At 46.7% G+C, this 27,727-nt stretch overlaps 1 protein-coding gene across 1 annotated transcript in view; it reads left to right on the top strand.

Moving 5' to 3' along the window:
• Tcerg1l (transcription elongation regulator 1 like) overlaps positions 1-27,727 on the top strand; it is a 145,056-nt gene that overhangs the window by 3,571 nt on the left and 113,758 nt on the right. The window contains exon 3 of the mRNA XM_090346825.1: positions 30-210. Within this exon, the coding sequence (XP_090202951.1) occupies positions 30-210 (181 nt within the window). The remainder of the gene's footprint in view (positions 1-29; positions 211-27,727) is intronic.

Below are 27,727 nucleotides of genomic sequence, written 5' to 3' on the forward strand. Positions count from 1 at the left end.
ATATTGTGCTTGCCTTGTGTTTTGGACAGATCTTTTTAAATAATTCCTTTGCCCTGGAATCAACATGGTTTCGTCCTGAGGAATCAATACTGTTCCTCGGGCCGGAAAAGCCTCATGTTCTTGCAAGCCAAGTAGCCCTGTCGCTGTCCAGGCCGCTTCCCGCCTCCAGGCCTCTCCCCGCCGTGATAATAGCACCGCAGCCCATACCAGGTCAGTGCCCAAGTAACGATGGCATGCCTGCTTGTGTGTGTGTGTGTGTGTGTGTGTGTGTGTGTGTGTGTGTTAGTGAAAGGATCGTACAATCACCTCGGTAAACTCTCATAGATGGTTTCACTGAATTATTTTTAAAAGATGGAGTCCATGACTGTTTTTGGATGGCTGGGTCTACTTTTAAGAGGAAAGGTGTAGCTGAAGGGTTTGAACAGAACCGGGTTTACGAAGCTCTAATTTGAGCATGGGACCATGTGTCCTGCAGGCTGGGGTCAATGAGAGCACCCACTGACCAGTCCACTCGTGACCGCAGTGCTGCTGGTCTGGTCTGCCAGAACTTTGAGTGCCGCCATCGCGTGTGAGGTGAAGGTACAGATGGCTGTTGAGCACCCCTCTTAGAAGGTGGATTGTGTTCTGTCCTTGGAGCTTAGTGACCTGAGAAAACATGTGTCCTGGAACAGAGTCCTCAGAAACAACTCTTGGATGAAAGATTGTGTCACAAACCCAGATCATAACGGGAAAAGAAAATCACCAGGTGAACTTTTCCATTGATTTGTAAAATCACCTCCACAGGTGATTGTATTATGGAAGCAAATGCCGGCAGCCCCCAAACTGTCTTCAGCCCTTCCATCATGGAATAGTTTATGACTTCGGAATTGCATTATCTCCCCGTAATTTCCTACCTACCAGGCTCACCTCAACATGTGTCTGTGGAATTTAGTAATAAGGAGGTGTCTCTGTGGATAAAACAGGAGGTCTCTTTGTTTTCTCTGTTTGGCTACATGTTTATTCCAATTAGCTATGAATCTTGCTTAGCAAGAGCTCAGGAAGAATAATATGGTTTTTTTTTTAAGAGCCTAATGGTTCTTGGCTGAAGCCTACCTTCTTTCTTTGCAATTGTGATTATTGATCAATTGAAATCTGATGGATCACCACACATGCATATCTTTGTAGTCATTTTATACTCAGATGGCCATCTTCCCTGTCTCATTTAATGACAATGGAAATGTTTTCACGTCAAGCATGGTAGGAGGGAGTCGTGGCTTTAAATGAATCTCGATGGCTCTGGCTACCTGAGAGAATCATGTTTTCATCTTTAATGAGCTGGCCACGACTCTCACCAAAGGTACCAACCAGACTAGTTTTAAACATAAAATAAAATTTCAACAAAACATTTGGGGGATTTTCCACTCTTGGTTCATCACTGAACGCTGTTATTTCCAAGCTCAGCCTTCCCAGGAATCCCGTTCTGTGGAGGAGCTTGAGCAGCTCATGGACACTTCTAGATTTTTCTGTCGTATGGGGATCATATACTTTCAGTCACAGCAGAGAGGTGATGCTTTATTCAAAGAGCATCCATTAATTTTCCTGTTTCCTTTTGACTTCTCCACTAGAAAAGATAAAATAATATTTCTTACAAGCATCAGCAGTGTTAGAATAATCTTTCATTCTCACCTGGTTTACCTTTGCTCATTTTCATAGCTCTTCTTTGTTTTGCTTGGTTTTTGACTTAAGGATCATAAATGAAGATAACACAGTTTTATTTATCTTCTGGGAGAAATGCATCTCCCAGCAAAGGTAATTTAATAACAGTGACTCATTTTGAGATGCTTCACTAAAATTTTTATTCTTTCTAATAAATTTCAGAATTTTTAGAAATTGCTCAGTTTTGAAAAGCAAACACTGAATTTCCCTTAGTTGTTTATGTGTTATTAACTGCTTAGCAGAGAGCCAGGGAGAGTAACGAAAAAATGTGGTGAACCCTAAGTCAGTTAAACATTAAAACATATCATTTTACTTTTATCAAACCTAGGTAGAAATTACAGATTTGTTAAGACATTTATATGTAACATTTGGGTATGTTATTGAAACTGCTGTTACATTTTATATCTTATTGTAAGTTGATAAGTGTGCATACTTATATTAGAAATGCATAGTATGTTACATTAGAGATATAATTATGAATATGCTGCATACTTGACATAAGACATTGATTAATCATATTATACATTTTTATATTTAGAAATAAGGGGCTTTAGAGTCAGACATAGTTTATTGATCCTCAAATTAATCAAAGAGGCTTAATTAGAATTCCATAGATGTGGAAAAGTGAGTTCAGAGCTTCCCTCACTTTGAACAGACCCTGTGGTCTAAAATTCCTTTCTTTTCTTGGGTAAATAGTAATTTTTATGGAATAATCACTTTTAGATATTTTTTTTTTGGCCAGTCCTGGTCTTGAGCTCAGGGCCTGATCCCTGTCCTTGGACTTTCTCAAGGCTAGAGCTCTACCACTTGGGCCTCAGCACCACTTCCAGCTTTTTTCTATATATGTGGTACCGAGGAATCGAACCCGGGTCTTCATGCATGCTAGGCAAGCACTTTAACCACTAGGCCAAACTCCCGGCCCCACCTTTAAGTATTTTTAAAGTATGCTTGGATCTCTTAGAACTAGTGGTGGTTTATACTGTGAACTCAGGGAAGTGTGAGCTCCAGGGAAGGGTGCAGTGGGTTTTGTCCGAGTTTGGCCTGGCATCCGCTGACCTGGAGGCCCCAGGCAGACCTTGGAAACTCAGTACCATTGCATAGTTCCCTCCTTCACCAATCACGGGTTAAGAATTAACTGCGTGGTGCAATGGTCTGAATAGTATAGCAGGGCTTGAATAAACTTAGAAAGCCTTCTGAAATCTGTCCGTGTTCAATGGCCTTTATTCTAATTCACCCTGAGCTCATGCTACCTCCCACCACTACGCCCGCACCCAGAGGAGGATTTCAGCCACATTCAAGCACGGACAGGCATGGCCGGCACCGACCACCTTTACTCTCCTCGTTAGGCCAGTCCCCTCTCGGTAACTCTTTGCAGTTAGAGTGGCAGCAGTGGGGCTCTCCCAGGCCCGTGTCTCGCTCAACTCAAGTTCTACAGTAACAGAAGAAAAGCTGGAACTGTACTGGATCCACGTTAGTCACTACAATGCATCTGAGGAAATGGCTCATAATGATGCCATGAAGAACTGAACTGAGAAAGGATGCAGGATAAGGTCCTTCTGGGCAGCCAGGCCCAATCCGGGACGGGGGAGCAGGAATGAGGCCAGGGACCAGGGCACACATCTGAAGCCCATGTGCCACGGCTCCGCCGCCTGCCCCGTGTCTGCTCTCCCTCCACACGCGAGTCCCCTTCTTCCCAGGAAGACACAGCGTCACGGCCTGTTAGGAAGCATAGGGAATCTCAGTGGACATTCAGGTGCTCCCGGGCCCTTGTTTGGGGATAATCAACAAAGACAACACACAAATAAGTGAAATACCCTACGGAAGCAGTAGAAGATGAAGTCAAACCCAGCCTTCTGTGTGGAAAGATCATTTTCAGAAGATAATTTTAAGAATGCACAGATGCTTTGGAAAACTAGCCATTGGATTCGTGGTAAAAACTGGTTCTGAATCGCACCAAGAAGACCTTGTGGGTGGACTCAGGTGTCGTAGCACGGCCACGGAGTGAGAGGGCACCAGGAGAGCACAGGAACTGCTCACGGGGCGGGGTCCTGATGTCCTCGGGACGGAGAGGCTGCATCCGGGCTGCTCCGGGTGGCCGCCCGCCCACCAGGCGTCTGTGACCGGGGGAGAGAGTGCAGACTGACATGGCTACTGACATGGCTGCGTGGCTCAGCACATGTAAAGATCAGAGAGCGTGGAGAACCACGGGGAGCACCGCAGGGGAGGAAGGGGAGGCCCTGTGAGAATGGCTCTGGCACCTGCAGGAAGGAAAGCCATGGATGGGGTCCACACACACCTGAAATCTGACTCTGGCCACATCCAGCGCATGATTTTTGGGTTTCGCCCTGTCCTGAGTTTTACTCTCTAGATGGTTCTCTAACACCACAGCTTCTCCCTTTGCCCTTTAAATGTGCTATTCAGCATGCTTGGATTTTGCGTTTTTGTCATCATGATACCATGTCCATGTTTCCATGGCCTCTTCGTGCTACACCTCTGTTTGGTTCTGCTTCTTGGCTTTGGGTGTGACATCTGTGTTTTGTTTCTTATTGGCGCGTCCTTGTCTGAATGGAGCCTGCGCTCCAGTACTTACCGAGAGGAGTTTTTACACGTTTGCTCACATTTTCTCAATTTTCACATCATGACAATATAGTTAATACGTGAAACATAAGCTATTTGGGAAAATTTTTATAAAGTTTTACTTTTGTCAATAAGAAGTAACATGGTAGCAGAGAGGAACCGGCTTCCAGATGGGAAAATAGAGAGTGGTGAGATGAGGGGTGTGATTCTTTTCCTTTCTGTGACTTTTGTTAAGAACAACTGTGTGTAGAGCAAAGACCGGCAGTGGAGCGAGCATGTGTGTACAGTTGCCAGCACGCAGCAGTAGAGCATGTGCGTGTGTAAAGCCACAGTGTGCCAGTCCTCACAGGATTCCCAGAAGGACGGGCTGACGGTGGAGCTTGTGGAGGTGAGTTTGGTCCACGTTGCACTTCTCCTCCTTCTGTAGGAACATAGAGGCATACACAGCGAATCATAAAACAGGACCCTAAAGTGGTGAGGAAATAAACTAACCGGTGATTTTAAAATGATGGACATGGAAATGGAATCATAATAAATACCCAGTCCACCCAAAAGAAGACTTACAAAGAGAAGCAAATGGCCAAGGTACAGATGGAACAAATGTACCAAATAAATTGTAAGGTAGTAGATTAAAATATTCAGGTACAAACTCCCTAATACAAGACAGAGGGTTCAGATTTTCACCCCAAGTATGCTGTGACTGTAAGAGGCTAGTGTTAAGGTGAAGACAGGCGTGGGATGGATTCAGAGGGGAATGAGGGGTTGACACAGGAAAGTAGCCAGACGTGGAGAGCGACAGCAGGACTACCAGAAAAATAAGCGTTCAGAAGGAAAGTGTGACCGGGGATACAAAGCAACTACACAAGAAGAAAACAAGCCACGGAGGCACAGTGATTGCAGCAGGAGCATTTTGGCTCCTTCAACAGAGCGGCCCCGCCCTGCAGCCTTCAGCATCCGGCTTTCCCCCGCCCACCAGGAAGAAGGTGGAATGTCGTCAGAACCTGAGAGGAGACAGGATTGTGCCCAGCATCCCAGGCAGGACAGGTACAGACACTACCTCCCATCAGATGGCACTTCACACACACACACACACACGCCTCCCATCGGATGGCACTTCACACACACACACACACACACACACACACACACACACACACACACACGGCATTTGTCACCTCCATATCGTAGGTTGTAAAGCAACCTGACAGGATATGAGTGATGAAAAGCAAATTTACTTTTTCTTTTATGACTCTGAAGAACTAACTTAGAAATCAATATCGGAAAAAACAATAGAAAACCTCCAAACGTCTGAGAAAACAAACAAAACACACCTAAGTAATACATGAGTCAGAGACAATGAGAATTAGAAAATGTTTTGATTTGAGTGAAAATGAAATTCAATATAAAAAATCCTGTGAGGCCCAGATAAAGCAGTGCTTCACTAGAAATTTAGAGCATGAAGATATCTGCATTGGAAAAGAAGAGAGTCTCAAACCAATCATCTAAGCTTCACCTAAACTAGAGGAGGGAGAGTTGCTTATAGTGCAAGAAGCCCAAGGAAGGAAAAGATAAGAGCAGTAAACAAAGAAATTAAAAACATAAAAACACAAAGAAAATCAATAACCCTCCAAACTGAGTTTTGAGAACAATTGTTGCAATCAATCCTGGAGTCCTCACGGTTGCATCTTCCAGCAGAGTTAAACTCTCCCTAAGAGGAAAACCTCCCACAGATCCACTCATCAGTTCCACTCAGCACGGGCTGAAGATTGAGGAGCTTCCCCCGGCCACAAAGCAGAGTGGCATTTCCACCCTGCTCCTGCCGTCTGCCTTCCTCTGGCACGAGGGTAACGCAGCCTGTGTGCTTCACCAGCGCATGCTTGAAGGCAGCGGATCCAGCAATGCATTACACTGATCAAACATCATGTCCCGAAGAATGAAAAGGACAGACAATGCGATCTTTCCACAGATCTAGAAAACACGTGAGAAAGTGTGGTTAGCCCGGTGTACCTCTGTCATCCCAGCGTTCAGGAGGCAGGAGTAGAATCACATAGCAAGACTCTATCTCAGAACAAAAGAAAAGAAAAGAAAAAGAGGAAGGAGAGGAGAGGAAGGGAAGAAAGGAAGGGTGAGAAAGGAGGAGGAGGGGAGGTATGAAGGATGGAAGGAAGAAAGGAAGAGAGGGGAAGAGAAGGAGAGGAGAAGTGAGAAGAGACACCGCTCCAAGGAAGCTGAGAAGGCAAAATTTTGTGCTTTCAACTCTTCAGTGTGAAGTTGCTCTGGTGTCTGCAGACATTTCATCTGGACAGTGGGAAAAGGGGCAAAGAACAGGACAGTGACCCGGGAGAGTCTGGGGGTGGAGATGGGCGGGATGGCAGTGGTGAGCCCTGAAACATGCCCCATAGGAGTGGTGGAGCTGTGGGGCCGGGATTCTGATGGGAGAGAGTGACGAGAAGATGATCCGTTCAAAAAGTATGTAAATTATAGATGTGTGTATATACATGTGGGTGGGTGTGTGGGTGTGTATACACATATATAAGGAGAACCACGGTCACATTCGTGGTTCAGTTAACATCCCCACATTAAGAAATGAGTGGCTAAGTTAAAGATCCTCTTGTGGAGGTGGAGTAGACGTGGGAACCGGATGGGAGAAGGGTGAGAGAAAGGAGAGGGAAGATGACCAAAGTCCCCCACTCACACGGGTGGATGGTAACAAAGACATGGGTTCCAGTGCTGCGCGATGGAGAGGTGAGCGTCACAGGGCACAGGGCGAATGTGTGCAGTGCCCCTGGTACAACTAATGTGTGCCAAGAAGGGGCTCTGTAAAAAAGAATACAGGAAGAGCAAATGGATAAAGGGACGGTAAAAAGAAGGAAGAGATGGAGGGAAGGGAGAGGAGGAAGGAATATGGATCCAGGAGGGATAAGAAAGCTGTCTTTTTATCTGATGCAGGGTCAGGGTGCTCACAGGGTTGTAGATTTCAAGGTGATTGTATAGCTCTCACCTGTATCTCTGAACAGGTAGAAATGAAAATTGCAGTAGAATTAAAATAGCACAAAGCATAAAATGCTTAAAGAGTAACAGCAAGCTGTGCGCATTTCAAACCTCCCACAACACTGACAGGAGAAAACAAAAAAGGCACTGGCAGAGGGGGTGATGCAGACCTGTGAAGATGCTGACTCTCTCCACATGGGTTCAAGCCAACCCAAATAAAACCCCAGCTATGTGGAGATTCCTATGACCTGCTGCAGAAACTAGTGTGGAAAAGAAAGGCAGTGGAATGGCCACCGCAGCCTTCAAAGAGAAAAGCAGACATGGAGAGGAGCCCATGGCTCACAGAGGCGGAATGGAGTTGGACTTCTTTGGGTGGGGCTGAAGCAGAGGTGAAGACGAACAGAGCGCAGGTGCAGAGGTGAAGACGAGCAGAGCGCAGGTGCAGAGGTGAAGATGAGCAGAGCTCAGGTGCAGAGGTGAAGACGAACAGAGCGCAGGTGCGGAGGTGACGACGAGCAGAGCGCAGGTGCGGAGGTGACGACGAGCAGAGCGCAGGTGCGGAGGTGAAGACGAGCAGAGCTCAGGTGCGGAGGTGACGACGAGCAGAGCGCAGGTGCGGAGGTGAAGACGAGCAGAGCGCAGGTGCGGAGGTGAAGACGAGCAGAGCGCAGGTGCGGAGGTGAAGACGAGCAGAGCGCAGGTGCGGAGGTGAAGACGAGCAGAGCGCAGGTGCGGAGGTGAAGACGAGCAGAGCGCAGGTGCGGAGGTGAAGACGAGCAGAGCGCAGGTGCGGAGGTGAAGACGAGCAGAGCGCAGGTGCGGAGGTGAAGACGAGCAGAGCGCAGGTGCGGAGGTGAAGACGAGCAGAGCGCAGGTGCAGAGGTGAAGAGGTGAAGACGAACAGAGCGCAGGTGCAGAGGTGAAGACGAGCAGAGCGCAGGTGCAGAGGTGAAGATGAGCAGAGCTCAGGTGCAGAGGTGAAGACGAACAGAGCGCAGGTGCGGAGGTGACGACGAGCAGAGCGCAGGTGCGGAGGTGACGACGAGCAGAGCGCAGGTGCGGAGGTGAAGACGAGCAGAGCTCAGGTGCGGAGGTGACGACGAGCAGAGCGCAGGTGCGGAGGTGAAGACGAGCAGAGCGCAGGTGCGGAGGTGAAGACGAGCAGAGCGCAGGTGCGGAGGTGAAGACGAGCAGAGCGCAGGTGCGGAGGTGAAGACGAGCAGAGCGCAGGTGCGGAGGTGAAGACGAGCAGAGCGCAGGTGCGGAGGTGAAGACGAGCAGAGCGCAGGTGCGGAGGTGAAGACGAGCAGAGCGCAGGTGCGGAGGTGAAGACGAGCAGAGCGCAGGTGCGGAGGTGAAGACGAGCAGAGCGCAGGTGCAGAGGTGAAGAGGTGAAGACGAGCAGAGCGCAGGTGCAGAGGTGAAGACGAGCAGAGCGCAGGTGCAGAGGTGAAGACGAGCAGAGCGCAGGTGCAGAGGTGAAGAGGTGAAGACGAACAGAGCGCAGGTGCGGAGGTGAAGACGAGCAGAGCGCAGGTGCAGAGGTGAAGACGAGCAGAGCGCAGGTGCAGAGGTGAAGAGGTGAAGACGAACAGAGCGCAGGTGCGGAGGTGAAGACGAGCAGAGCGCAGGTGCGGAGGTGAAGACGAGCAGAGCGCAGGTGCAGAGGTGAAGAGGTGAAGACGAACAGAGCGCAGGTGAAGAGGTGAAGACGAACAGAGCGCAGGTGCAGAGGTGAAGAGGTGAAGACGAGCAGAGCGCAGGTGCAGAGGTGAAGAGGTGAAGACGAGCAGAGCGCAGGTGCGGAGGTGAAGACGAGCAGAGCGCAGGTGCAGAGGTGAAGACGAGCAGAGCGCAGGTGCAGAGGTGAAGAGGTGAAGACGAACAGAGCGCAGGTGCAGAGGTGAAGACGAGCAGAGCGCAGGTGCAGAGGTGAAGACGAGCAGAGCGCAGGTGCAGAGGTGAAGACGAGCAGAGCGCAGGTGCAGAGGTGAAGACGAGCAGAGCGCAGGTGCAGAGGTGAAGAGGTGAAGACGAGCAGAGCGCAGGTGCAGAGCTGCCTGTGAGGCGGACACAGACCAACAACTGAGTCTAGAAAAAGGTACATAGAAAATCCAGCAATGATTATCTTCCCAACAAATAGTTTGAGGACAATTGAAGAACCATCTTGAAAATAAATCCTGATCAGTCCCTTACATCAGACTACAAAGTAATCCAAACTAAATGATAGGCCTAAAATCAATAAAACTTCTGAATGAAAGTACACAAGCAAAACATTGTGAGCAGGCTTGGCAGAGATTCTTTTTAGAAATGACACCAAAACGTGAGCCATGGCAGAAATTACACTGATAAATTGAAACTCATCAAAATTAAAAGCTGTTGTTTTTTTTTTTTTATAAAAACCATGTTTAATAAAAGAAAGAGGCACATGCTGGGAGAAAAGATTAATAATCACAGATCTGACAAGGAACCAGATTGTACAAAGAACATGAGTCAACAAGAAAACAAACAACCCAACAAAAATGAACAAAATATAGGAACCAAGCGCCAGCCCCTGGAGATGGCCCAGGGTGGTGTACGGCCAGATCTCCCCTTCTCCAGGCGTCCTCGGCCCTCTAGGGTGGCGGTGGGTGATTTAAACAGGAAACTGACACGTGCCGGTGCAGGGGCAGAGCCGCTGGCCTGTCTGTACTTTGCTAGAGGAATGCCACATGGTACAGTCACTTTTGAGATCAACTCGCAGTGTTGACAGAGCAGACTCAGACACAACTCTACTGCAACTCTGCTTAGGAGACGGCTTGTGACACCTGAATGAAAAGGAACAACTTGTGGCTGATGCAACATCACAATGGAGTCTCGAATGCATTATGCTGTGTGAGACGGCAGAATCAAATGGTTATGTCATATTCAGCTCCACTTTGTGGCAGCCTGTGAAAAGCCAGACTAAGAACAGAAAGCACATGGATCCTAGGACTGAAAGTGCAAATGGCACTGGGAAGTCTTCGGGCAGTGCACAAGGGGCTCAGGGAAGATTTGGGGGATCTACACCTATCTGACCATGGGAGGAGTTACAGGACTGCATAGATGTCAAAGAGCTACACACTTAAAGGTCAACTATTACAGTACTGAAACTCGCTCTTGTGAACCCACCTTTTAGGGATTCCCCCCCCCAAAGGAAACACTTAAAATATATACTCGCTAAAAGCATGGATTTTATTTGATTCTGATTTGAACAAACCACCCCCTCGAAATGGAGATAATTGCAGTAGTTGAGCTACTGAGCATGAATTTAATAATTTTAATTTTGAAAATATATTCTATAATCTTGGGTTGCTGTTCAACAACGTAGTTTTATGAATACAGTAGGGATTCATGTTAATTTATAGGATAAGTTATATTTGTGGGTTTGTTTTTATGTCCGTTGTGGGGCTTGAACTCAGGGTTTGGGCACTTCCCTGAGCTCCTCTGCTCTACCACTTTGAGCCACAGCTCTGCTTTGGGGTTTTGAGTGGTTAATTAGAGATAGGAGTCTCAAAGTAACTTCTTCTGGTCTGGCTTCGAATGATCCTCATATCTCAGCTTCCTAAGTAGTAAAGATTATAGGTGTGAGCCACGGAAATCCAGCTCTGTGTGTGTGTGTGTGTGTGTGTGTGTGTGTGTGTATTTTAAAGCAATATTGTGATTCAGAGATATTCCTGAAATGTACATAGAGGCACTAGAATGATGACGATGTCACAGGGGCCTTCTAAACAATCCTGATGCAGGGCTTGGGACTGGGATGGGGAAGAAGGCCGGGCAGAGCCGCTCATGATAAGACTCTGTGCTTAAGTCGCATTGAAGGTTTTTGATATGGAAGAGCGAAAAAGCTGGATCCACGCCATACTCCAGTATGCCTTGTCTGGGGATGGGGAGGTGGGAGTACATCTCTGTGGGCTTGAGCTTGTGTGAGAAGCCGGTGGTGTGGGCGGGGCAGGGCCATGTGGACAGTCCGTGGTCAGGGTGGTAGCAGGTTCTTGTGGACAGTCCGTGGTCAGGGTGGTAGCAGGTTCTTGTGGACAGTCCATGGTCAGGGTGGTGGTAGAGGTTCTTGTGGACAGTCCGTGGTCAGGGTGGTGGTAGAGGTTCTTGTGGACAGTCCGTGGTCAGGGTGGTAGCAGGTTCTTGTGGACTGTCCGTGGTCAGGGTGGTGGTAGAGGTTCTTGTGGACCGTCCATGGTCAGGATGGTAGAGGTTCTTGTGGACAGTCCGTGGTCAGGGTGGTAGAGGTTCTTGTGGACAGTCCGTGGTCAGGATGGTAGAGGTTCTTGTGGACAGTCCGTGGTCAGGGTGGTGGTAGAGGTTCTTGTGGACAGTCCGTGGTCAGGGTGGTAGAGGTTCTTGTGGACCGTCCGTGGTCAGGGTGGTAGAGGTTCTTGTGGACAATCCGTGGTCAGGGTGGTGGAGGTTCTTGTGGACCGTCCGTGGTCAGGGTGGTAGCAGGTTCTTGTGGACAGTCCGTGGTCAGGGTGGTAGCAGGTTCTTGTGGACAGTCCGTGGTCAGGGTGGTAGAGGTTCTTGTGGACCGTCCGTGGTCAGGATGGTAGAGGTTCTTGTGAACAGTCCGTGGTCAGGGTGGTGGTAGAGGTTCTTGTGGACCGTCCGTGGTCAGGATGGTAGAGGTTCTTGTGGACAGTCCGTGGTCAAGGTGGTGGTAGAGGTTCTTGTGGACAGTCCGTGATCAATGTGGTAGCAGGTTCTTGTGGACCGTCCGTGGTCAGGGTGGTAGAGGTTCTTGTGGACCGTCCGTGGTCAGGGTGGTAGAGGTTCTTGTGGACCGTCCGTGGTCAGGGTGGTAGAGGTTCTTGTGGACCGTCTGTGGTCAGGGTGGTAGAGGTTCTTGTGGACCGTCCGTGGTCAGGGTGGTAGCAGGTTCTTGTGGACAATCCGTGGTCAGGGTGGTGGAGGTTCTTGTGGACAGTCCGTGGTCAGGGTGGTAGAGGTTCTTGTGGACAGTCCGTGGTCAGGATGGTAGAGGTTCTTGTGGACAGTCCGTGGTCAGGATGGTAGAGGTTCTTGTGGACAGTCCGTGGTCAGGGTGGTGGTAGAGGTTCTTGTGGACAGTCCGTGGTCAGGGTGGTAGAGGTTCTTGTGGACAGTCCGTGGTCAGGGTGGTAGAGGTTCTTGTGGAAAGTCCGTGGTCAGGGTGGTAGCAGGTTCTTGTGGACCGTCCGTGATCAGGGTGGTAGAGGTTCTTGTGGACCGTCCGTGGTCAGGATGGTGGAGGTTCTTGTGGACCGTCCGTGGTCAGGGTGGTAGAGGTTCTTGTGGACCGTCCGTGGTCAGGGTGGTAGAGGTTCTTGTGGACCATCCGTGGTCAGGATGGTAGAGGTTCTTGTGGACAGTCCGTGGTCAGGGTGGTAGAGGTTCTTGTGGACCATCCGTGGTCAGGATGGTAGAGGTTCTTGTGGACAGTCCGTGGTCAGGGTGGTGGTAGAGGTTCTTGTGGACCGTCCGTGATCAGGGTGGTAGAGGTTCTTGTGGACCGTCCGTGGTCAGGGGGTAGAGGTTCTTGTGGACTGTCCGTGGTCAGGGGGTAGAGGTTCTTGTGGACCGTCCGTGATCAGGGTGGTAGAGGTTCTTGTGGACCGTCCGTGGTCAGGGTGGTAGAGGTTCTTGTGGACAGTCCATGGTCAGGGTGGTAGCAGGTTCTTGTGGACAGTCTGTGGTCAGGGTGGTAGCAGGTCTTGTGGACAGTCTGTGGTCAGGGTGGTAGCAGGTTCTTCTGGACCGTCCATGGTCAAGGTGGTAGAGGTTCTTGTGGACAGTCTGTGGTCAGGGTGATGGCAGGTTCTTGTGGACCGTCCATGGTCTAGCCGGGAGTGTGGCTGTGTTCCTGTGCCCGTGTCAGCAGCCAGGTCCCTCGTTTACTCATGGGTTGGTTGCAGTCCAGATCACCTCATCATCTGAAGTGTGAGGACGTCACTGGGACGTCAGGATGATGGCACGAGTCAATAAGTGACAGGAGGGCGTTACCTTGACTCTCAGGTTGCATCAGATTTTCTTAATGTTCTGCCCTTGTACCGACTATACAGAGGTCCACAGAGTACTTCTCACTGGTTCTGTAGGGTGACTTATGCTGATTTCATAATAAATACACGGGGCCACTCAAGAATAATGGCACGTGACTATTATAAAATATACAGTGGACTCACAAGCGAGTCCTGGAATGCACTCTTCATCCACCCCGTCCTAAGGGAGCCGGGCTGCACTGGTGCTTGCAGTGGTGCAGGCCCAGCGTCCGCATCTGCAGACGGCCGAGTCTGGGAGTAGTGAGTTGTGCAGTCGGATTCTCAGACCATTTACAAGTTAATGCCACTTCACTACTTCATTTAAATATAAATATGCATGAGTGATGATGACACATCGCAGAGTAAAATCTCAAAAGCCTGTGGCTGGATAGTCTTCTCAGTGACTCGTGACACGCTGGTGTTAGCGTGTCCCAGTCCTGCGTGGGCCATGGCGGTACTGTGATGCTGGCCCCATACTGGCCACGTCAGCTCACAACCCCAGAGCCATACACTCCCAGGGTCACTGTTCTTGTTTCGCTGTAGGGTCAGGTTTTTAAAAGTGGAGTGCGGGCTGAGAACCGCGGGATCTAAGCTTTGCGTCAAGTGCCATCCATGCATGTGGACCCACTCACACGGACAGTGAGGCCCACGTGGCAGCTGGAAGGCCCCGCGCCCCGTGCCCAGGGGTGGGGAGGGGCTCTCCCCAGGGACTGGGATGAGCGGGTGTGGGAGGCTCAACTTGAAGCTATCTCTCAGTTTCTCTTTTAATGAGCATCATAAGAACCTTTCCACATATCCACACAATGCTTCCTTCTGGTGTGTGCCCCAGAGGCCAAGGCTGCAGGGCTGTCCCCAAGCAGAGGTTCCATGGACCTGGCTGAGCTAGGGGACGCTTCACAGAACAAACAAAGCTGTCACTACTTAACATGACCACGCTGGGTCCCACTGTCATCATAGTATTGCAGGAACTAGGGACAACTTTGTGAAGTCCTGCAACACATAACTAGAGAGTCTGTATCCGTTTTGGGCATGCTTTCTGCATGAGGTTTACTTCTTGGGATTGCCACACAGAATAACCCACGGTGTATTTGTGGACCCCGTTCCCTGCCCTCTGGCTCTGCTGGAAAGGCTGGTTCCTCTGAAGGGATTGAGCACCCCCCCCCAAACACACTTCTCTGCAGGCTCACGTGGCCCCAGAAACTCTTGCCTTTCCTGTGTTGTAGAAGGCGCATTGTGTGAAGATGTCTTATGGGAGGTGTTTTGTGGAAGGTGTGTGGTGGAAGACGCCTTGTGAAAGGTGTCTGCTGTGCAGATCTTCAGGAAGATGTTTTATGGAAGGTGTATTGTGCGAACATGTCTCGTGGAAGATGTCTTGTGTAATGTGTCTTGTGTGAAGATGTCTTCTGTGAAGGTATCTTGTGAAGATGTCTTGTGAAGATGTCTTGTGTGAAGATGTCTTATGTGAAGATGTCTTGTGAAGATGTCTTGTGAAGATGTCTTGTGTGAAGATGTCTCGTGTGAAGATGTCTTGTGAAGATGTCTTGTGTGAAGATGTCTTATGTGAAGATGTCTCGTGTGAAGATGTCTTGTGAAGATGTCTCATGTGAAGATGTCTTGTGAAGATGTCTCGTGTGAAGATGTCTCGTGTGAAGATGTCTTGTGAAGATGTCTTGTGAAGATGTCTCATGTGAAGATGTCTTGTGAAGATGTCTCGTGTGAAGATGTCTCGTGTGAAGATGTCTTGTGAAGATGTCTCGTGTGAAGATGTCTCGTGTGGAGATGTCTTATGTGAAGATGTCTTGTGTGAAGATGTCTCGTGTGAAGATGTCTTGTGAAGATGTCTCGTGTGAAGATGTCTCGTGTGAAGATGTCTTGTGAAGATGTCTCATGTGAAGATGTCTCGTGTGAAGCTGTCTCGTGTGAAGATGTCTCGTGTGGAGATGTCTCGTGTGAAGATGTCTCGTGTGAAGATGTCTCGTGTGAAGATGTCTTGTGAAGATGTCTCGTGTGGAGATGTCTTATGTGAAGATGTCTTGTGTGAAGATGTCTCGTGTGAAGATGTCTTGTGAAGATGTCTCATGTGAAGATGTCTCGTGTGAAGAAGTCTTGTGAAGATGTCTTGTGTGAAGATGTCTCGTGTGAAGATGTCTCGTGTGAAGATGTCTTGTGAAGATGTCTCATGTGAAGATGTCTTGTGAAGATGTCTCGTGTGAAGATGTCTTGTGAAGATGTCTCGTGTGAAGATGTCTCGTGTGGAGATGTCTTATGTGAAGATGTCTTGTGTGAAGATGTCTCGTGTGAAGATGTCTTGTGAAGATGTCTCATGTGAAGATGTCTCGTGTGAAGCTGTCTCGTGTGAAGATGTCTTATGTGAAGATGTCTCGTGTGAAGATGTCTCGTGTGAAGATGTCTTGTGAAGATGTCTCGTGTGAAGATGTCTCGTGTGAAGATGTCTTATGTGAAGATGTCTCGTGTGAAGATGTCTCGTGTGAAGAAGTCTTGTGAAGATGTCTTGTGTGAAGATGTCTTGTGAAGATGTCTCATGTGAAGATGTCTCATGTGAAGATGTCTCGTGTGAAGATGTCTCGTGTGAAGATGTCTTATGTGAAGATGTCTTGTGTGAAGATGTCTCGTGTGAAGATGTCTCGTGTGAAGATGTCTCATGTGAAGATGTCTTGTGAAGATGTCTCATGTGAAGATGTCTCGTGTGAAGATGTCTCGTGTGAAGATGTCTTATGTGAAGATGTCTTGTGTGAAGATGTCTTGTGAAGATGTCTCGTGTGAAGATGTCTCGTGTGAAGATGTCTCGTGTGAAGATGTCTTGTGAAGATGTCTCATGTGAAGATGTCTCGTGTGAAGCTGTCTCGTGTGAAGATGTCTCGTGTGGAGATGTCTTGTGAAGATGTCTCGTGTGGAGATGTCTCGTGTGAAGATGTCTTATGTGAAGATGTCTCGTGTGAAGATGTCTCGTGTGAAGATGTCTCGTGTGAAGAAGTCTTGTGAAGATGTCTTGTGTGAAGATGTCTTTTGAAGATGTCTTGTGTGAAGATGTCTCGTGTGAAGATGTCTCGTGTGAAGATGTCTTATGTGAAGATGTCTTGTGTGAAGATGTCTCGTGTGAAGATGTCTCGTGTGAAGATGTCTTATGTGAAGATGTCTTGTGTGAAGATGTTTTGTGTGAAGATGTCTTGTGAAGATGTCTTGTGTGAAGATGTCTCGTGTGAAGATGTCTTGTGAAGATGTCTTGTGTGAAGATGTCTTATGTGAAGATGTCTCGTGTGAAGATGTCTTGTGTGAATATGTCTTGTGTGAAGATGTCTTATGAAGATATTTTATGTGAAGATGTCTCGTGTGAAGATGTCTCGTGTGAAGATGTCTTGTGTGAATATGTCTTGTGTGAAGATGTCTTATGAAGATATTTTATGTGAAGATGTCTTGTGTGAAGATGTCTCGTGTGAAGATGTCTCGTGTGAAGATGTCTTGTGTGAAGATGTTTTGTGTGAAGATGTCTTATGTGAAGATGTCTTATGAAGATATTTTATGTGAAGATGTCTCGTGTGAAGGTGTCTCGTGTGAAGATGTCTTGTGTGAATATGTCTTGTGTGAAGATGTCTTATGAAGATATTTTATGTGAAGATGTCTCGTGTGAAGGTGTCTCGTGTGAAGATGTCTTATGAAGATGTCTTATGTGAAGATGTCTTATGAAGATGTCTTATGTGAAGATGTCTTGTGAAGATGTCTTATGTGAAGATGTCTTGTGAAGATGTCTTATGTGAAGATGTCTTGTGAAGATGTCTTATGTGAAGATGTCTGGTGTGTAGATGTCTTATGTGAAGATGTCTTGTGAAGATGTCTTAAGTGAAGATGTCTTGTGAGGATGTCTTGTGTGAAAATGTCTTATATGAAGATGTCTTGTGGAGGGTGTCCTGTGGAGGTTGTCTTGTGAAGGTGTCTCGTGTGAAGATGTCTCATGGAAGTCTGTGCTGGCCCCAGGGCCGCTCGTCGTGGCTGCACTGTCACATTCCCCTTCCACTCCACATAAATCCACAGTGAAGCAATGGGAAAGCCTGCTGCCACCTGACCAAGTAGAAAGCAAAGCAGCTGTGGTGACCACAGCCATCTTGTGAGTGGTGTGCTTTTGGAGAAGTCAGTGGCTCCCATGACCGCTGTCCCCAGCCAGTGTTCTCAGGCTGAGCCCCAGGGGGGAAATGGGTGCTTGTGGCAGTATTGGTAGTGGAGAGGATGGCTGTGCCTGCCATTTGCAGAGCCGCCAGCTCCCCTCTCGCTCTTCTCCATCCCCTCTCCCCTCTGAGGCAGGTGCCCTGGTGGATGATCTAGTAGCTTCCTTCACTTTCACTCCAGGCCTCACACTGGAAGGAGCCACTAATATGGCAATGCTTTGTTTAAGACATTCAGTGTCCTCTCAACTCGAAGGACAGCCTGGCAATTAAAACTCGATGAAATACGTGTTCACCAACTGCATCCCTTCCTTTTTAAAGGTCCTGGTGGTACTATTTTTTTCTTGCATTTATGGGTAACATTCTATAAAATAGCAAGTCAGGCTGTCAAGAGATGAGTATTCCAGCTCACAGAGAAGGAAACAAATTGGTGTGCTTGTAAGAAGTATCATAGGAAGGGCCACAGGTCAGACTAACTGCAGACATTAATATAATTAGAACTGCTTATTCTTTTATTTTTTCTTCTCCTCCTTCCTCCTCTTCCTCCTCCTCCTTCCTTGTCGTCGTCGTCCTCCTCCTCCTCCTCCTCCTCCTCCTCCTCCTCCTCCTCCTCCTCCTCCTCCTCCTCCGAGTTTGAACTCAGAGTCTCAAGCTTGCTTGGCTTGCTTCTCATAGCCGGTGCTCTACCATCTGGGCCACACTTCCATGCTGTGTTTGGAGTGAGATGCTTGGAGTCTCTGCTGTGGTTGGCTTTAAGTGGCCGTCCTTAGCATCCCAACCTTTGGAGAAGCTGGGTTGCATGTGTGAAATTTCTGGTGCCTGGACTTTCCAGAATCCAGAGCCTGTTATTATTAATATTAATTATTATTATTATTATTGTTATTACTGGACATGCTTGTGCTGGAGTGTAGGCAAATGTTTGACCATTTGAGCCAAATGTTGTCTTTCCAGGGCCTCCTCTAAAGCAGTGTTGTCCAGTGAAAGTATTATATGAATTATATATGAAGCTAAGAATTTTCTGACATTAGATTCTTATTGATAAGTATTAAGTTGTACACCAAAGGGGTTTAGCATGATGCAGATTCACAATGTTCTCTGATCCTATCCTCTATTCACCGTTTTTATTCCCACTTTTCCCACCCTTTCTTCTTCCCGATCCACCAGCCTGGGGTCTGTCTCCCGATGGCTTTCATGGTTTTGATGATTGTGTTTTGTTTTCCCGTAGTATCTGCAAATGAAACAAGTCACGTGATGCTCACTTTGGTGGGCTGTCTTATCTCCTTTAGCAAAATGATTTCAGCATACCAGCTAATTTTGTTCCTTGAATGGCTGAGTAAAATCTTATTTTGTAAAAACATCCCATTTTCTTTATCCATTCATCCATGGTGGACCATCTATGCTGATTCGTAATTTATTGGGCTACCGCGAGTACAACAGGGAGGAGGGATCTCTACAGTTAGGTGTTTCTGTGGACACATCTACACATTGTATGGACAGATCATAGACGAGTTACATTTTTTTCATATATTTTTTACTGTAATTAATAGAAGGGTTACATGATATTTGCCAGATAGATGGTGCATTAATTCCCATACATTGATACACTTTCTCATGTCTTGGTCCCCATTTCCCTCCCCCCCACCCCATGCCTCATCTTGTTTTCCCCCGTTCCCTATCCAATTTCAAATAACCAAATACAAATATATCCAATATATCAGGAAACAAAGTGAGATAGTATAACAATATGAGATAACCAAGGGACAGCAAAAGTGATGAGAGATAACATAGTACCTTACGAACAACAATCATTCATTATATGGCTTATGTTTACATCATATTTTAAATGACAAGTTTAACATACAAGTGTTCAAGGAGGGAATCTCTAATTACAATCTCTGGGACTTAGTATTTAGAACTTAATCACAATTAGGCTAAGGGTTTGTATGTCATAGAAACATTAATTTATGAAATAAAACATTATGTCTATAGAGTCATAGGTTTTTATGTCTATATAGTTATGTTTGTATTTCCATTACCATGTCCATAGCTTTGGGTATGTAGTTATTGAGTCCTCGCTCTTGTACTCTTTGGATTTAATAACCGCATATTAAGGACACCATGCGCCTTTTGTTCCTTAGGTCTTGACTTGTCTCACTCAGCTCTAGATTCGCTCTAGATTCATCCACTTCCCTGCGAATGCCATTATTTTATCTTGTCTGTTGGCTATGTAGAATTCCATTGTATGTATCCATTCATCTGCAGTAGGGCATCTGGATTGTTTCCATCGCCTGGCTATTGTGAATGGTGCAGGGATGAACATAGCTGAGCAGGTGTCTTTATAATATCCTGGGTCATGCTGTTCAGGATAGATGCCCAGAAGTGGTATGGCGGGATCGTAGGGAAGGTCTATTTTCACTTCTTTAAGGAACCTCCACACTGCTTTCCAGAGTGGCTGAACTAGTCTACATTCCCACCAGCAGTATAGTAGGGTTCCTTTTTCTCTACAGCCCCGCCAGCAACTGTCATTGTCTGAGTTCAAAATCTTGGCCATTCTTGTTGGGGTAAGGTGGTATCTTAGGGTTGTTTTTATTTGCATTTCCTTTATGACTATGGATGATGAATATTTTCTCATATGCTTTTCTGCCATTTTAATCTCTTCTTCTGATAAGTCTCTCTTTAGTTCCCTTGCCCATTTAGTGAATGGTTTGTTGGGTTTGGGGGGGATTAGTTTCTTGAGTTCCCTGTAGATACTGGATATTAAGCATTTGTCAGATGTATTGTTGGTGAATATCTTTTCCCAGTTGGTTGGCTGTCTCTCTACCTTTGCGACAATGTTTTTATCTGTACAGAAACTTTTTATTTTTAGGTATCCCCATTTATTGAGTCTCTCTTCAGTCTGTTGTGACCCTGGGATTCTGTTCAGGAATCTGTTGCCTGTGCCTGTGACTTCCAGTGTCTCTCCTACTCTATCATGTAGCAGTTTCACGGTTTCCAGTCTGACATTGAGGTCTTTGATCCACTTTGAGTCAATGCTTGTGCATGGTGAATGGCTAGGGTCAATTTTTAGTTTTCTGCATGTGGCTGCCCAGTTTTGCCAGCACCAATAATTGAATAGACTATGTTTGTTCCACTGTATATCTCTGGCTCCTTTGTCAAATACAAGTTGACTGTAGGTATGTGGTTCTATTTCTGGGTCTTCTATTCTGTTCCACTGACCTTCTGGTCTGTTTTTGTGCCAATACCAAGCAGTTTTTGTTATTATGGCTCTATAGTAGAATTTGAAGTCTGGTATTATAATACCACCAGCATTGCTCTTTTTGCCTAGAATTGTTTTGGCTATTCTAGGTCTTTTCTTGTTCCATATGAATCTTTGGATTATATCTTCTATTTCCGTAAAGAATGTCTTTGGGATTTTGATGGGGATTGCATTGAATTTGTATATCAATTTTGGCAGTAAAACCATTTTCACTATGTTGGTTCTCCCTAGCCATGAGCATGGGATGTCTTTCCATTTCCTAGTGTCCTCTTTAATTTCTTTCATTAGGCTTTTATAGTTTTCATTGAATAATTCCTTTACATCTTTGGTTAAGTACATTTCTAAGTATTTTATTCTTTTGGGGGCTATTGTGAATGGGATCATTTTCTTGATTTGGCCTTCTGTTTGTGTATTGTTGGTGTACAAGAAGGCTAGTGACTTCTGAAGATTGATTTTGTATCCTGCCACTTTGCTAAAGTGGTTTATTAATTCTAGAAGTTTGGGAGTGGAGTTTGTTGGGTCACTCAAGTCGTCTGCGAATAAGGATAGTTTAATTTCTTCTTTCCCTATGTGGATCCCTTTGATGTCCTTCTCTTGCCTTATTGCTCTGGCTAAGGGTTCCAGCACTATATTGAAGAGAAGTGGAGAGAGTGGGCATCCCTGTCTAGTTCCTGATTTTAAGGTGAATGGTTCCAGTCTTTCACCATTTAGTATAATACTGGCTGTAGGTTTTTCATATAGGGCTTTCACTATTTTGAGGAATGTACCTCTTAATCCTATTTTTTCTAGTGCTTTCAACATGAATGGATGTTGTATTTTGTCAAATGCCTTCTCCGCGTCCAGAGAAATTATCATATGATTCTTATCCATAGCTCTATTGATGTGATGTATTACATTGATTTGATTTGCGAATATTAAACCAGCCTTGCATCTGTGTAATGAAGCCCACTTGATCATAGTGTATGGTTTTTTAAATTTGTTTCTGGATTCTGTTGGCTAATATGTTATTGAGGAGTTTTGCGTCCGTGTTCATTAGAGAGATAGGTCTGTAGTTTTCTTTTTTTGTTGGGTCTTTCCCTGGTTTGGGGATGAGAGTAATAGTAGCTTCATAAAATGAGTTTGCTATTGCTCCTTCTGTTTCTATTTCTCGGAAGAGATTCAAGAGTATAGGTGTTATTTCATCTTTAAACATCTTGTAGAATTCCGCAGTGAATCCATCTGTCCCTGGGCTCTTTTTGGTTGGCATTTCCCTGATTGCTTCCACAATTTCGTTGTAAGAGATTGGTTTGTTCAATTTGTTTACCTCATCGTTGTTCAGCCTATATTTATTTAAGAAATCATCCATTTCTACTAGATTTTCTTGTTTCTTTGAATATAGGCCCTGGGAGTACCTATTCATTATGGACTGGATTTCTTGGGACTCAGTTGTGATTGTTCCCGTGGGGTCTCTAATCTTGTTTATTTGAGTCTCCCCTTTCCTTTTTTTGATTAATCTTGCCAAAGGTCTGTCTATTTTGTTGACTCTTTCAAAGAACCAACTTTTTGATTTATCAGTTTTGTGTATAGTAGATCTTATTTCAATCTGATATTTCTGATTTTATTTTTGTTATTTCTGTCTTTCTAGTTGTTTTAGAATTAACTTTTTCTTGCTCCTCTAGGTGTTTCAGGGTTTTTTTTAGGTTATTTACATGCTCTTCTTCTGTCTTTTTAATATGCGCTCCTAATGCGATAAATTTGCCTGTTAGAACTGCCTTTGCTGTGTCCCATAAGTTCCTTTGTGGTATTTCTTGATTGTCATTACATTCAAGGCAGTTTTTAATTTCATTTCTGATCTGATCTGTTACCCAGGAGTTATTCAGAAGTGTGTTGTTCAGTTTCCAAGTGATTGAATGTTTTATGACTTTGACTGCATTGTTCAGAATTAGTCTGACTCCACTGTGGTCTGATAGGATGCATGGGATTACATCAGACCTCTTGTATCTGCTTAAGTTTTCTGTATGCACTATTATATGATCTATTTTGGAGTGTGTTCCATGTGCTGCTGAGAAAAATGTAAAGTTTCGCCGTTGGGTGGAAGACTCTGTGTGTATCTGTTAAGCCCAGCTGGGCTATGGTGTCATTTATGTCGATGGTGTCTTTGCTTAACTTTTGTTGAGTTGACCTGTCATTTGTTGAGAGTGGTGTATTGAGGTCTCCCACTATGATTGTGTTTGAGTCTATCTTGTTCTGTAATTCTAAAAGAGTTTGTCAAATTTGGGTGCTCCCATGTTGGGGGAGTAGATGTTTATAACTGTAATATTATGGGCATGGATTGTACCCTTTACTAATATATAATGGCCGTCTCTATCTTTATGTACTGATTTTACTGGGAAGTTAATTTTGTCGGAGATTAAGATTGCTACTCCTGCTTTTTTGCATGGTGCATTGAAGTAGAAAATTCGTTTCCATCCTTTCACTTGGAATTTGTTTCTGTCTTTGGCAGTGAGGTGGGTCTCTTGGAGGCAACTGTTGCTCCTCTCCGGGGCAGCAACATGGGAACGGGGAGGGACACACAGGGCCAGCCTGTAGTCCCCCGGGAGCCGAGCGAGATGGTAAGTGTCGAATACCCGGCCCTCCCCCAATCACCGGGGAAGAAAAAAACCACGCTGAGACAGAAGCAGTGTTAACCATGAAAGCGCATCAGATCTCTCTGCTGATCTCTGCTGATCTCTTGTTCTCTGATGCTCTCAGATGCTCTCTCACTTTATTGCATCAGACAATTAGTTATATACTGTTGGGGTAGAAGCAGGTGGGAACTGGGAAGCTAGCCAATAGGAAGAGGGCCTCTGTGCTACCACTAAGGGTCTGGGTGGGGCTTTCAGGTACTGGGCAGGACAGGTGCAGGAAAGCTCGCGAGACCTGAGCTGCTGCAAGACCCGCGAAACTGCGGGGGGTTCAATCGAGTCACGTACACAGAGATGTCTTAAGAGAGGTATGCAAAAGACCGAATGCCTGGTCAAAGCCCTTTAATTGCTGCTGAGCCGGAATCAGACCTCAGAGATGGAGGTCAGGCCCCAACAGGCAACATGTGGATGGGTGGTGTTTCTTAATCCAGTCTGCTGCTCTGTGTCTTTTGATTGGATTGTTCAGCCCGTTCACGTTTAGGGAGATTATGGAGAAGTGGTCAGTGTCCATTGTCCTTATTTATTTTTACTTCTAAGTTTCTTTCTCTCTTTTTTCCCCTTTTGTGTTTAGTGAATTATAGATATTTACTTCTTGATGGGGGTTCTTGATGTTCTACAATTCGTTCTCGATTAATTAGTATTCTTTGTAAAGCTGGTTTAGTGTGCACATATTCATAAAGGTTCTCTTTGGAGTGAAATATTCTTGTTTCTCCCTCAAATGTACATGCTAGTTTTGCTGGATATATCAGTCTGGGTTGGCAGTTGTTGGTCTTCAGGACATCAATGATGTTTTTCCAAGCTTTTCTTGCATTTAGGGTTTGCGTGGAGAGATCTGCTGTAATTCAAATTTTTTCCCATTATAATATAGCTCCTTATTTGTTTTTGCAGCATTTAAGATCAATTCCTTGGTATTCGGGTCTAGTGTCTTTACTATGATATGTCTAAATGAGTTCCTTCTAGGATCTTGCCTGTTTGGGGTCCTGAAACCTTCAATAATGTGGGTATTTTCCCTTTTGAAGTTGGGGAAGTTCTCTGCTATGATTTGGTGAATAAAGTTTGCATACCTTTGTCCTGGAATTCGGCCCCCTCCTCAATCCCTACTATACAAAGATTAGACTTCTTTGCTGCATCTGCCAGGTCCTGGAGCTCTCTCTGGTAGATTCTGACTGATTTTTCCAAAGTAGCGATTCTCTGTTCCAGCTCTTGTGTTTTATCTTCCATTTCTGATGTTCTATTCTCCATCTCTGTCAATGTGCTGCTTAATGACTCCATTTTTGCTTGAAGCGTGGATGCTGAGCTGATCATGTCTGCTCTGAGGGTATTAATCTTTTCTTCCATTTCTCTTTTGAATTCGAGGAGCTCTTTGGTGATTTCCTGCTTATGTTCCTAGAATTGTTTTTGGAATTCTGTTTTGATCTCTTTAGTCATGTCCACAATCATCTCCTTGAATAGGGTCATGTTTCGTGTCTCTTCAGGTGTCATTTCTTGGGTGGTGACATCTCTCTTATCCCTTCGCTCTTGTTACCTTTTGGGCTTTGTGTGGGACTTTGATTGTTTATGTACGTAGTAATTCATCTTTGCACTCTCCTAGGCATTGAGAACTGTTGTTGTAGTAGTTCGCTCTGTGGTCGGTAGGTAGCGGTCTTTACTTGGATTGGGACCGGTGGTTCTGGGTATATGTGAATATCTGTGGTTCTCAGCCAAATTGATTCTTCTGCTGACTAGGGCAGAGTTTGCAGTTTTTGCAGGTGTTCAGCCTGTTCCCAGAGGCTTTGTGCTGCTGCACGACTAGCTCTCAGCCCAACCAGTGGCCTCACAGTGGGCTGTGGGATGGGTCTGTTCACTTCAGTCTGAGCGTGCTGGGCGGATGGTTGGTTTTCCTATGCCGCTTCTAGGGGCGGGCCCCGGCCAAGGGTCTGGAGTTTGGGAGTTTCCAGGGGCTCTCAGCAGGGCCAGCAGGTGTCCTCTCTGTTCCCAGGCGCGGGGCCCAGCTGAGGATGTGGGCTCCAAGGGCGGAGCCGCGCCTTTCTGATTCTCAGAAGGCGAGCTTGGCTGCTGGTCTGCCCTTCAGTTCCCTGCTGTTTCCCCCCGCTTTGTCAGAAAGTCTGTGACTGTGGGGGGCCCCTCGGTGTTTGTACCCAGCTGGAGGGTGTCTGGCTCAAGATCTGAGGGGGACAGATGCTGGCTCCTAGACTCCCGCACACCCCACCCGCTGTTGGAAGGCAGGGTCTCAGCACCCCCCACTCTCCAGATCCGGTGGCCTGGGAGAGGAACCTGTTGGGCGGTGTGAGCTGGGACACCTCTGCCCCCTTTGGTCAGGTGCGGGGTCTTAGCACCCGCCCGCCTGTCAGTCTCTGCTCAAAGGCCTGGGGGAGGAGCCTGTTGGGTGGGTGGGAGCAGGGACACCTCCGCCTCCCTTGGTGGGGTGCTGGGTCTTAGCGCCCGCCTGCCTGTCAGTCTCCAGTCAGAGGCCTGGGGGAGGGGGCTGTTGAGGAAGGGACAGGATTCTAACTTCCTTGCCCCCTGTCCTTGCCAGTCTTTCTCGGGCGGGGTGGAGGGGTCTGAGTTAAGTTCTATAGCTTGGCACCAGCTCTGCTTTCCCGATGGGTTTGGGGACGCACTGGGCTACCCGCTGGGCTACTCACTCCTCTGCGTTTGGCTGTGGGTGCTGCACGGTGTTGGAGAATCGTTCACGCCCCCATCTCAGCAGCCGCCACTTGTGGTCCGCGTCTGGGTTCCGCTGCTTGCTGTTCTGGTCTGCGCTGGTTCCTGCGTCTGGCCTCTGGCGCCTGCTGGCCCGGTCCTATGCTGGTTTCTGGGGTCGGGACTGCCCGGCCCGGCGCCCTCCGCCGCCGCTTTTCCCAGCTTGGAGCCAGTGGCGAGGGCGTGGGGGAGGGGTCCTCATGTTTGGAATTCTTTGAGAAAGTTGGATGTGAGCTTTATCTGGATTTCTTTCCGGTTTGAGTCCTTCTCCGTTGCTTTTTGAGTTTGTTGTTGTGGATTTCTTAAGGTAGTTGGCTCGTGGGACTCCTTGGTTCTCTTTTTGTGAGAGAGAGCTAGGCAGCGTCCCTATTGGCTCGGCGTCATCTTCCGCTCCCGACGAGTTACATTTTTAAATTTTTTCTGGAACTCCATGCTGATTTCTGCAATATGTGGGCTAACCACCAACGGAGTGTAAGGGCTCACTTTGCCCCTCATCTTTACCTCCTCTCCTCTGTGTCTTCTCCTTCCCCTTCCCCACTCTTTCTTTCTTTCTTTCTTTCTTCCTTCCTTCCTTCCTTCCTTCCTTCCTTCCTTCCTTCCTTCCTTCCTTCCTGTCTGTCTGTCTGTCTGTCTTTCTTCTTTCTTTCTTTCTTTCTTTCTTTCTTTCTTTCTTTCTTTCTTTCTTTGTTTCATTCACCAGTCCTGTGCTCAAACTCAGGGCCTAGGTGCTGTCTCTGAGCTTCTTTGACTTAAGGTTAGTGCTCTACCACTTAAGCCTCAGTGCTACTTCTAATGTTTTCTGTTTGTGTGATACTGAGGAGTTGAACCCAGGGCTTCATGAGTGCCAGGCAAGCACTCTACCACTAAGCCACATTCCTGACCCCCTTTTCTTTTTCTTTTTGTCTGTGGTGGGTTTGAACTCAGTGTCTGCTAGGTGTTATCTGGGCGGGAACCTTTCTGCTGAAGCACGCACGTGCCAGCTCTCCTGACTCCTTTTCGCATTTGTTATTTTGAGAGAAGGTATTGAAGTATACTTGAGCCAGGGCCTAAATTTGGATTCTCCTGTTTTGAAACTTTTTAATTCCTGCTGCAGTTTTTGCGACAGATGCACCCCATGCCCATCTTCTTCTGTTCAGATGGAGTCTCACATCCGAGGCTGAGCTCAGCCTTCTAGTATCTGGTATGGTAGGCTGTGTGTTGAAACGGGGTCCTAGCTCAGACTGAACTCCGACCACAGTTCTCCTGGTCTTAGCCCCCATGTAGCGAGGGTCACAGGAGTCATACCGGTGCCACAGGTGTAGGCAACCTGGCCCCTGCTATTTGTTTTCATGTTGGTAGCCATTCTGTCTGTGGTAGAACCTCATGTTTGGGAAAGTATGAAGCAGCTGCAATTTAGTACTTTATTTTATTTAGTCCAAAAATACCCGGATCATTATTCTTTTAACATGTCATCAATATGAACTCCTTTCTGCTTGCTCTTATCTTTGATATAGGGCTTGTATTTTGCACTTAAAACACTGTTTGGTTTAGACCAGCCACATTTCAAGTGCTCAGGGGACAGGTTGGAAAGAGCAGTATCTGAAGATAGGACCTGGCTTATTGTGGAGGCCTCTGGAT

This window comes from Megascapheus bottae, chromosome 15, assembly GCF_031878675.1.
Source record: "Megascapheus bottae isolate mThoBot1 chromosome 15, mThoBot2.hap1, whole genome shotgun sequence".
NCBI classification, from domain to species: domain Eukaryota; kingdom Metazoa; phylum Chordata; class Mammalia; order Rodentia; family Geomyidae; genus Megascapheus; species Megascapheus bottae.